General features: G+C 49.8%; 1 protein-coding gene across 4 annotated transcripts; it reads left to right on the top strand.

The window, feature by feature from the left end:
- The first annotated feature begins 467 nt into the window (after positions 1-467).
- PPP1R3B (protein phosphatase 1 regulatory subunit 3B) lies at positions 468-9112 on the top strand. Of its 4 annotated transcripts, none has more exons than XR_002828592.1 (3): positions 468-623; positions 4577-6972; positions 8593-9112. XR_002828592.1 is itself a non-coding variant. In XM_006086167.3 (2 exons), the coding sequence occupies exons 1-2, from the start codon at positions 487-489 to the stop codon at positions 5457-5459; spliced, it is 1020 nt and encodes a 339-aa protein (XP_006086229.1). In that variant the 5' UTR covers positions 468-486; the 3' UTR covers positions 5460-9112. The 4 variants fall into 4 exon arrangements, 2 of the variants coding, with proteins under 2 accessions (XP_006086229.1, XP_023607608.1); XR_002828591.1 differs by having other exon boundaries at positions 4577-7001; XM_006086167.3 differs by having other exon boundaries at positions 4577-9112.
- Positions 9113-10941: the final 1829 nt, after the last annotated feature.

Raw genomic sequence — 10941 nt, 5'->3', positions numbered from 1 at the left:
TCACGGTCATCTGTGAACCCCGCAGCTAAAGTGCAGATGGAGGCGGGGCCAGCGGGAAAGTATGGAAAGGTTTTGCCCCGCTAGGACGCGCCTGAAGGAGGAAACCGTAAACCTCTCACGCCCAGGCCTCCTGCTGGAACGGGGCGCTCATCTGCAGGAAAGTGCCTCTGCCCCCTGGCGCCGGGCCCCCGGCTTCTGAGGAAACAGCGACCCACCGCCTTCCCCGCAGCCCCAGCCCTCCGGGCGCGCAGGGGATCACGTGGCGCCGCGGTGCTCGCCCGGCGCGCGGCTCCCCGGCCATTGGCCGCCGCTCGCGTCCCGGCACGCCCATTGGCTGCGGGGGGCGTTCACGTGGAAGGGGGTCTGGGATGGCACCCCGAGAGGGGAGAGGTGGCCCGAAAGTTAAAGCGAGCGGCGCGGCGGCCGGGAGCCGGAGTCCCAGTGGCGGACCGTAAGGAGGCGAGCGGGCTTCTCGCGCGCGGACGGATGCGGCTGCCGGTGGAGGGCACGGACCTGAGTCTCGGCCCGCGCTCCTGCTGTCGCTCCGGCTGCCCCAGCCACCCTGGCACCGATGCGGCCGCGGGCTGGAGCCTCTGCACCTCGGGGCTTATGAGCTGCACCAGGTACGTCCTTCCACGTCCTGGCGTCCGAGCGCGGGGTGATGGCGGCGAGGGGCGCGCAGTGGAGACCCTCTGTCGTTCCTGCCATCTGCACGTTCTCCGTCCAACTTGCAGATACACTCCGGGGTGGAACACTCTAGACGGGCTCCAGGACGCTGCTGCTTCCACGTGGAGCGGGCAATCCAGGGACCAGAGGTGGGATGGAACCCGAGGTGCGGTCCCGCGGGGCTGGGGCGGGCACTTAGGGTACCCTTGCCCTCTACTGTCCCGGCAGAGTGTCTGCGGAGTTGGCCGATGGGGTCTGGAGCACAAAGAAAAGTCGATTCTTCTCTCCCAGGGTCTCGCTTCTCCGTAAAACTCTAGGAAACACACTTTATAGTCTCTCGGGCCGCTGAGAGAGAGGAGACATAGAGCGCCGCGTCAACCCTGTCCCCTGGCCTCAGGTCCCCAGACTGGGGCTGTCCTGACCCGGCGGGCCAGGCGGCCGCGTGGGGGCGCTCGCGCGGCGCGGCGCGGGCCGGGGTAACCCCTCCTCCCCGCCCTGGAGTAATAGTTCGGGCTCCTCCCCCTTCTCCAGGAACTGAGCGTAGACCGGTGGTGGCGGCCGCCTCAGCCACCTCCCACAGGGCTCTCAGATGCAGCTCCGAGCGAGCTGGGGAGGGGGCTGCCCCGCGGCCTCAAAGGTAGGTGCCCCCGACAGGCAAAGGAAGATCTTAGAGGGGGTGGGTCCGAGAGGGATCCTGGTCGGAGTGACCTGTGGAATCCTCCAGCCTGGACGCTCCACTCTTGAACACAGAAAAAGGGGGTGTGGATGGGATTCTGCAGGAAGAGCAGCTAGAGGGCCTAGAAGGACATACTAGAAGATTTGGGGGCCCGTCATGGCATTGTTTCTTGAAGAAGAGGAGAAAATTGAGGAAAGACTTGACTTGGGAACGTGGAGAGTTGCTAGAAGGTGTTGGAGCCTGTGGTTTGTGTGGCCAGGCGTCCCTGGGAGACCCAAGGTGCGGAGAAGAGAGCGGGAGGGCTTGGAGCTGGGGTGCAGAGGGGAGAGGAAATAAAGGGCTCGTTTGGCACGGCTGCCCAGGAGCCAGGAATAAAGGAAGACAGCTGGAGGCCTTACCACAAACTTTAAGTTGAGGTATTTGGGGAAAGTTAGTGGGAAGAGAAGAACCATGGGGCATTATTAGTAACCGTGAATGTCAGAGCCAGAAGGGGTCTCCGAGGAGAAAGCTGGAGCCCAGAGAGGTGTAGTGACCTGCAGCAAGTGGCACGGCCAGGTGGACGCTGCCTAGGCCAGGGCTCTGTGTTTCACGTTGGACGTTTAGACGGCAGGGACTATGCCATTTTAACTCATCTCCTTCCTGTAATATGCTGCCTCAGCCACAGATACTCATCTCTAAGATGCTGTGGACGATAGTGACAGGATAGAATACAAGTGGCTTTTATGGCTGTGAATAAGGGCCCCATGATCAGAGCACAAAGAGAACGATGTCAACTTTATTCATACTGTGTCAGCCGAACCTTTGGGAGGGGATCAAGGAATGCTGAAGGGGTCGATGACTGTGTCTTTTAAACATGATAACCTGTTGCGACTGCTTACCTAATGTTTTGGTGTTCCTGGGGCGAAGGGAAGGGGGGATTATTGGTGCATCTTGTTTTTCTGTCTTTATTTATAAAATTATAAGAGAATGAAAGGGGAAATGTCTTGGCCTCAATACAAAAAAAAAACATTTTTTTTTCAATTACTTACTATAAAAGGCATCGCCAGAAAGTCAGTAGGTCAGCTACCTGGAACTATGAGGGTCATGGGGTTATTTCCTGTACGAGCCTATAGTTTTCGCAAGAGAAATCACCATGACGTCTAGCCCCAGCCAGCTTGGGCTGGTGGTGTGTCATTTCCCCCTCGTGGAACAGGGAAAGCCTTGATGCAAAACTGTCCATGTTCTTTGGTTATTGTGGAGGTTGAGGGTTTGCCCCCTTTTGACCAGGAACACTGAAATCTACCCTTGGGCATGGCCCAGTCAAGCATCTTTTGGAAGCTGAATTTTTGAGCATCCATACTGGTCGGAGCAACAGCTGCTGATGCTCTCGGGAGCCTGTCCTGCAATGAACTGGTGTCCAGGTCCTGTGCGCCCTGCTGGGTCAAATGTGTGTCTTCTCGGTCTGCTTTCCCTCTGGCCAACCTTGGTCACTCTTATTCCCTGGTCTGGGGGAGGGAAAGGGCTGGAGCAGCAGGACAGTCTGTCAGGAGAAGGGGCCTGAGGTACAGCCCGGTGCATCCTGCGTGGGAACTGATCATTTTCATGCCACTTGAAGATAAAAATGCCTGTCCAGGTGCCGTCCTTTCAGGAGCTTAGGAAACTATTACCTTGCATGTCTCTGCTGCTAGAACTACTTCTAAGTGATGGTCATTCCTGTCACAGTCCATTGGAGAATTCCTGAGCAGACGGTCAGGAAGGCCTACACTAAACCAGCACTTGAGTGATTGATTCTTGGAGAATGTTCCAGTTAATAAAAATTGGAATCTACATGTGAGGACAGGCGAAGTGGTCGATAGTTGCGGTCAGACTGAGAGACTGAAGGGGTTCTGGTCAGGGGTTGCTTGTGCAATGCTTCTGGGGCAGTAACCCTTGGGTCAAAAGGTAGTTAACCTCACTTTTGCTTTTCGTGGAAAAAAGTTGCAAAACCGATTAGGCTCTAGAAGGTGCCAGGGGAATTGTTTAATGAGCTCTGGCTCTGGCTGGAACCTCACCTCCCGATCCCCAGCTCTACTTGTTCTTGTAGCTTAGTGGTAAAAGGGATCTCAGGCAAATTTAATTTACACTACTGGGTCCAAACAGTGTAACTTTACCAAATCTTCATTCTCTAACTGTGCCCTTTATTTTAGAATTCAGTTTACACAATATCTTGAGAGTTTCCCAACCTTTTTCTAATGAACTGATTGACTGTTTTAACGTCGTGCAGGAAAGCACGTACGAGGTCGGCTTGCAGGCTAGTTGGCTGGGCAGAGAGAACTTGCAGCTGACCTTGTGCTGACTCAGGCAAGGAGGAAGCGGCTGTGGCCAAGGAGGAACTCTTTCTCCCCCTGTTCATACCCAGGTTGTCAACGGTGGACAGAGTAAGAGGGGCTTTGCCCCTGTTCAGGCTTTTATTTTTATTTTTTTTAAACCAACTACCTGTGTTAAAGTTGAAGCTGAAGGTGTAATTCTAGTACACTCTAACAAAGTTTTGCAATGGACCAGGGGAAAACTAAAATGCAAGTACTTTGCAAGTTTAGGTGTTTGTTTGTTTTCATTGAACCTATTGCTCAACACTCTTAAAAGTTATCTTGCCCAATTAAGTCAGAATTCTCCTTTCCAGAACCACTGCATGGCCATAAGAACAGATAATAGAAAGCAAATGGCCCCTGTAATCTTCACTCCTTTGACTTCCTTAGAGAGGAAACAGTAAGACAAATACCCTTTAAAAATGAATGTTTAGTGGGTGGGTGGGAGGTGATCAACCAAAGAACTTATATGCATATATGCATAACCCATGGACACAGACAATAGGGTTGTGAAGACCTGGGGTAGGGGGCAGGGGCGGGCTAGAAGGGGTCAATGGTGGGAAAAAGGGGACATATGTAATACTTTCAATAATAAAGATTAAAAATAATAAAATAAATGTTTAGATAACTACATTGTGGCTATTAATTATTGTTATATTTTTCTCTGAACGTGTGTGTTTCTCCAGTTGGTCATCACTAAGTGCCTGCTGCATCCTAGGGAAGTGCTGTCATTCTTTTGAAAAATGGGACCGAACCCATTATGTCTCTGGCTTTCTCACTTTTTGTCACTATCTTTGGTTAATCTGGACCACACTTGAGTTAATACTGAACAGTAACCGTGTGGACAGAGATGACGAAAAGCAATGTCAGTCTGATCTCATTGCTGTTCCTTTCTTTCCCCCTTTGCCAGTGTTCTAGCCTGTTCATCTAACCCCATGATGGCTGTGGACATAGAGTGCAGATACAGCTGCATGGCCCCTTCCCTGCGCAGAGAGAGGTTCGCCTTCAAGATCTCACCAAAGCCAAGCAAACCTCTGAGGCCTTGTATTCAGTTGAGCAGCAAGAATGAAGCCAGTGGAGTGGTGGCCCCAACCATCCAGGAGAAAAAGGTGAAAAAGCGAGTGTCCTTCGCAGACAACCAGGGGCTGGCCCTGACAATGGTCAAAGTGTTCTCGGAATTTGATGACCCGTTAGATATTCCGTTTAACATCACTGAGCTCCTAGACAACATCGTGAGTCTGACGACAGCAGAGAGCGAGAGCTTTGTGTTGGATTTTTCTCAACCTTCGGCAGATTACTTAGACTTTAGAAACCGGCTTCAGACCGACCACGTCTGCCTGGAGAACTGCGTGCTGAAGGACAAAGCGGTCGCAGGCACCGTGAAGGTGCAGAACCTGGCGTTCGAGAAGACGGTGAAGATCAGGATGACCTTCGACACCTGGAAAAGCTTCACAGACTTCCCCTGTTGGTATGTGAAGGACACTTACTCTAGTTCAGACAGGGACACGTTCTCCTTTGACATCCGCTTACCTGAGAAAATCCAGTCTTATGAAAGAATGGAGTTCGCTGTGTGTTTTGAGTGCAACGGCCAGACGTACTGGGACAGCAACAAAGGCAAAAACTATCGCATCACCCGGGCGGAATTAAAGTCCACCCAGGGCCCGGCCGAGTCACGAAATGGACCCGATCTGGGAATCTCCTTTGACCAGTTTGGAAGCCCTCGGTGCTCCTACGGTCTGTTCCCAGAGTGGCCTAGTTATCTAGGGTACGAAAAGCTAGGGCCCTACTATTAGTGACCACGTGTGACGGAGCCCAGCTGAGTGGGGCAGACGAGCCCAGCTGCAGTCACAGAGGGACGGAGATGGAAAGCCAAGAGAATAGCTGAACTGCCATCAGGCACACTTTCCGAAAAGAAAGGATCCTATTCACTTTTTCCTTCAACCAGCAAGTCCAGCCCGGCTTAGACCACAGAACCGGTTTCGCGCTCAGAGTGGCCATGGTGTGCCGGTCTGCTTGGCACCTGTGGCAGCCACAGGGTACGGGCAGGATGGTGCCAGCGAGGGTCTGGGCGGGAGCCAGGCCTGCAGGCAGTGCTGGCGAGGCTAGAGGATGGTGGCTTCATAACGATGCCACTCGGAGGGTGCCGGGGCTATGTGGAGGAGCGGCTTAGGAACGTCAGTCACTCGGATGTCACTCCATCCCCAGCCACCTTCTGGCCCCTTGCCGTTCTCTGGCTTCTCTCCACCCAGCCAGGCCCTCCTACCTCTCGCTGCTGTCTCACATCTCCGCGTCCTTCACATTTTGTCTCCATGCGTTTTTTTGGTGTTTTTCTTCGACAGTTCATCTGATGTTCAGGAAAAGATAATACAGGCAAATCGGCCTGGGAGGCAGGCATTTCCTCTTGCTGGGCCCCGTGTGTATTCCAGCGGAGAGCAGCTCGCCAGTGACCCAGAGTAACTGGCGTCCCTGCAGCCTGCGGATTGCTGGCTCAGGACAGGCAGGACAGCCGAGAGTGGGACACGTTTTGCTTCTCTTGGCTTTTGGGGGAGCTTTCTAAGCACTCAGACTTACCCGGAGTCACCAGAAGGCTCACCTACAAGGGGTGTTTCAACTTGCTCGGCTGGTTGGCCGGCGTCTTATTCTTTATACGCGGATTGTAGATCGCCCTTTCTGGAGACTCATCTTTTACACTGTGTTCAGGACAGTTGGGTTGGCAGATCCAATGTATCCTGGAAGCCTTCCGAACATGTTTGCTTTTATTTTGACTGTGATTTACAGGACCCGGGACATTTTACAAGCACCCAGGGACTTTGATTTGGGTGTCCTTATTTATGCTGTGTGAGTATGTGAAAGGGGCAGAGGAGGAAAACCTCTCTAAGTTCTCCGATGTTTGCCAGCTCTGAAATAGCGGACATGAATTGTTCTCCACCGTATTGGACAGAAGAATTACAAATCTGGTGGGTCATGTGGTTATGAGACTCCTGGGACTTTCACTGTCAGATGGATCCCCAGATCCTGTGATTATTTTGGGGCAAGACTGGTTTGTACTTGGGGGTGTTTAAAATATTTTTACATGTGTATTTGTAGAAGGTTTGGGGTTTTTCTGTTTTTGTTTTGGGAGATTAAATGACTGTCTCGTTTTCCTTTTGCCTGATTTACTAAAGTGAGGTTTTCCTAAGGGAAGCAGGAAGTGGGACGCACCGCTACTGGACTCTGCAGGCAGAGGGTCTCCGTCCATTTGCATTTTCCAAATCAATCAGGAAACACCTCCCAGCTTCTTTGTCGATCCTGTCGGGTGTCGGGCAGGTACGGAGTGTCTTGGCTTCTGGAGTTTGGTGGGTGTTTTTTTTTCTTTGAACTTTAAAATGTTTTAACTTTTCAAACGCTCTTTAAGTTGTGTTTGATGTAATTCTTCTTCCTAAAACTGGCTGTTACTAGTCTGTAATCTCGTGCTTTATTGTTTATGCCTCTCCCAGGTGGGCAGCACTGAGGGATGCCATGATAATGTAATTTCTGGGAAAATCACATTTACTTACGCTGAAATGGGGCAGAACTGTGTTTTATCCAAGCATATCTTACGCCAAGTACACAGAGAGCACTTTGTGTTACAAATCTGGTGGTCAGAGCTCTTAAGAGTGTAAATCTAAATTGAATAGAAGCAACATTTTGATTTTGTTTTAAGAAGTCTCCCCCCTCCTCCTCCTCCATTTCAGGAAAGGTACAAGGTGCACTGTCGTTTACATGTTCCCCGACTACAGGTGATGAGATCATTCTGTGTTCATGAGAAAAACGCCTCAAGTGACTTGTGTATGGCTGTCAATAATAGTGATCCTAAGGCATTCCTGTGTCAAAATTTGAAATAGGGTAATTCAGTGATAAGTATCTCTTCTAAAACAGCCATAAACCCTCCCCCTCCCCTGCTTTGCTCCCAGCTCTCCCCAGATATTTTTGCTGGCGGCTCTGCCTGCACGCCCCCAGCCAGTGCACCTGGGCCACTCACCCCACGGGGCAAGTCCTCACCCGCTTGCAAAGACCCTGCTCTCAGTAAGGAATCTGGTTGCCCGACTTCCCTGTCAGCATCGCCATTCAGTGAGGTTGTAGGATCTGAAGAATACTGTCTCCTCCTCACCAAGCAGTCCTCCTTCTGTCCGGCTCTGTCCCAGAACACGAGGAGCGTCTCCTTGGCTCACCCTCAGCCCACAGGTCTGCACACCTGAGAGAGGGGCCTGTTTCTCAGTCGTAGACTCCCCTGCAGCCTGACCTGTAGGTTTGGCCCTCAGACAGCTCTTGGTTGTGATGACAAATGGCCTCCAGTCCGGGGTGCTTCCCGAGTCGCCCCAGCAAGCCCAGCCTCCTGCTGGTGGTGTGGTGCTCCAGGAATGGGCAAGCAGCTCCGTTTTGGTTTCATATTTATTCCCCCTGTGCCCTGGGGAGCACTTGCAAATTAGGTGCAATAAATAAGCTGGACTATATAAAGATAGAATAAACAAGCTTTCAATGTTTCTTGGGAGAGATGAAGCATTTGAGTGGGTTTCTTTCTCTCTTGTTTAATATTCTTGTTATATGGGAGCTGGTGAGAAATAGAGTTATGTAGTTCTCTAGAAATTAAATTTCAGAATCAAGGTAGAATTTATTTTTTTTCTCTAAGATGTAATTTCAATGGTGGCAAAACATGACTCTTTCAATGTTTTTTAAAGATGTAAAGTTTGAACTGCTAAACGAATTTGTGGTTTTGATCTTTGCATATAATTTGCTTTATAAAAACAAGCGTCACTTTGTAGGCACTTGGGATATATATATATATATATATATATATATACCCAAAAAGTGGTTGTTTGCTCACTTTTTAGAAATGCCTGTTTCTGGCTCTTAATGGACAGTGAATGGAAACCTTGGTTGTTTTTTCATTTGTTTCCTCTTTTAAAGTTCCCCGACTGGATGTGGTTTGCCGGAACAGGCCTCGTGTCTTTTTGCTCTGGGAGGTCCCGATCTACTTATCTCCTCAGATATGATCACTGAAATGGGGAGAGTGAAGCTGACAGTGGGATCTTACAGGGTCATCCAAAGACAGCTTGGCAGCTACTTCACTGCCTGAAGTGGGACCCATCTGGGCGGGGAAGGGTAGCTGTGGTTCTGGGCGGCTTTTCCCCACTGCGGTCAGAAAGCATTGCAGCCCAGGTTGTAAAGCTGTGAATGTTTTTACAGTTTTGTTCTCAGTTCCTAGAGATTGCTGGGGCGGGAGGGGGAGGGGGACTCCAAGAATGCAGCTGTGAGGATGGCGTTTCGCTTTGATGTCAATGTGAATGTCCAGCTGAAGTGACTCAGCTTCATTGGATGCCGAAAAGTGCCTTGTCAAGAAATTTCCACGTTTTAAAAAAAAATAATAAATATTTTTGTACACAATGTTCAAGGGGAAATGCACTTTAAAATCACAAGAATGGATGTATTTTGTGTGGTATAAGAGAGTGGTTTGTATCAAATGCAAAAACGTAATAAAGGTAGAAAAAAACACAACAGAAACTGTCCTATTTTCAAACTGCCTCTCTTCTGGGAGTCAGGCTGGGGAGAAAGAGTTTCAAACCATGTGTTTCCACATACAGAGCACAGGTTTGCAAAGGGATGGATCAGAACCAGGGGCTGAGCCAGTGAAGCTGTAAGGCACAAGGAAGGGGTGGGGAACTGCTTTGTAAGCTGTCCCAGCAGCTGATTATAGCTCCGAGAATAAGTGCTGGGGAGAAGCATGGGCCAGCATCGTTCTGAACCGTTTTTTTAATGTATATTTTATTTTTTAATTAAACTTACTGGGGTGACATTGGTTAATAAGGTTATATAGATTTCAAGTGTACATTTCTACGATACATCATCTGTATGTTGCATTGTGTGCCCACCACCAAAAGTCAACTCACCTTCCGTCACCATCTACTGACCCCCTTTATCTTTTGCTACCACCACTCGCCTTCCCTTTGGAACCACCATACTGTTGTCTGTGTCTGTGAGTTTTGTTTGTTCATTTGTTGCTTTTAGTTTTACATCCCACATTTGAGTGAAATCATACACTTCTTAACTTTTCCTGTCTGGCCTATTTCGCTTAGCATGTTGTTCTTAATTCATTTTTAAATACATTTTTATTGATTTCAGAGAGGGCAAGAGAGAGATGGAAACACCAGTGATGATGGAGAATCATTGATTGGCTGCCTCGTGCATGTCCCACACTGGGGATCAAGCCTGCAACCGGGCATGTGCCCTGACGGGAATCGAACCGTGACCTCCTGGTTCATAAGCCGACTGAACCATGCTGGCTGGGCCTGAATTTATTTTTAATGATCCAAGGACCAGTCATTTCTGACCCTCTCACTGGCTCTTGGTTTAGTATATTCAAAGGTGGGAAAACTGTAAGTGGCTCTCAGAGCTTTTAACTGCTTGATCCCATTGTAACCAGCAAAGCCAGCTCCTGATGGCACCCCCTCTCCATTGGTCATCGACGTTCACCCTAAATAAGATTTCCGGAGATGTCTCATTTCAAAGTTCAGAAGTGGGGATGGAGGCAGAGGCAAACGGCAGCCAGGCGATTCCTGCCCATCGGTGTCCGCCACCCTGGAAGGCAGCAGTGGGTCTGCAGGGGAGAAGGGGGATAGGAAAGCTTCGCCCTAGGCAATAGGGACCAACAGTGAGCTCATACATAACCACCTTCCCCAAGAATACAAACACTCTCCACAATTTCCCACCGGAGAAGTGGGAAGGGGACAAAAAGAACACTCTTTTATGAATGTCTATTTGAGATTCAGAATGATTTTAATAATCATATAATTCTGACTTATGAGACAGACATCTCAGACCAACTGGAATAAAAAAAGAAAAAACACTTTCCTCGAGCAATATTCCCAGAATAGCAAACATCCAGCTCTCTGAATAATTCAGTTGAACATTACTGCTGACCTGCATGTGCAAGGCAGTGCTGGGTGCCTTCTCGACCCACCCCCTGGAAGAGGTACTCATGTTTTAGGTGAATCCATGGAGAGCAGTGTGCTCTGCTGTCCGGTGATGTCAGGAGTTGGGAAGCTTGGGTCTGGTCTTGGCCTTGCTACCCCTTGTCAACTGCTGGGCCTCTCAGTTTCTAGCAGGAATAGGACACCAAGGGCTCTCGCCGAGTCCTGAGTCCTTTTGAGAGTTGGCCAAAGTGTCCCTTTTTCAAATGCTTCTAGATATAAACTTGTAAGAAGTACCAGGCACATGCTCTGCATTCTTCCTAAGGCATGAGCGGCATCCCAGACCACA

This window comes from Myotis lucifugus, unplaced genomic scaffold (assembly GCF_000147115.1).
Source record: "Myotis lucifugus unplaced genomic scaffold, Myoluc2.0 scaffold_26, whole genome shotgun sequence".
NCBI lineage: Eukaryota > Metazoa > Chordata > Mammalia > Chiroptera > Vespertilionidae > Myotis > Myotis lucifugus.
The sequence above is the reverse complement of the archived record's forward strand: the minus strand, read 5'-3'. Positions and strand labels throughout refer to the sequence as shown.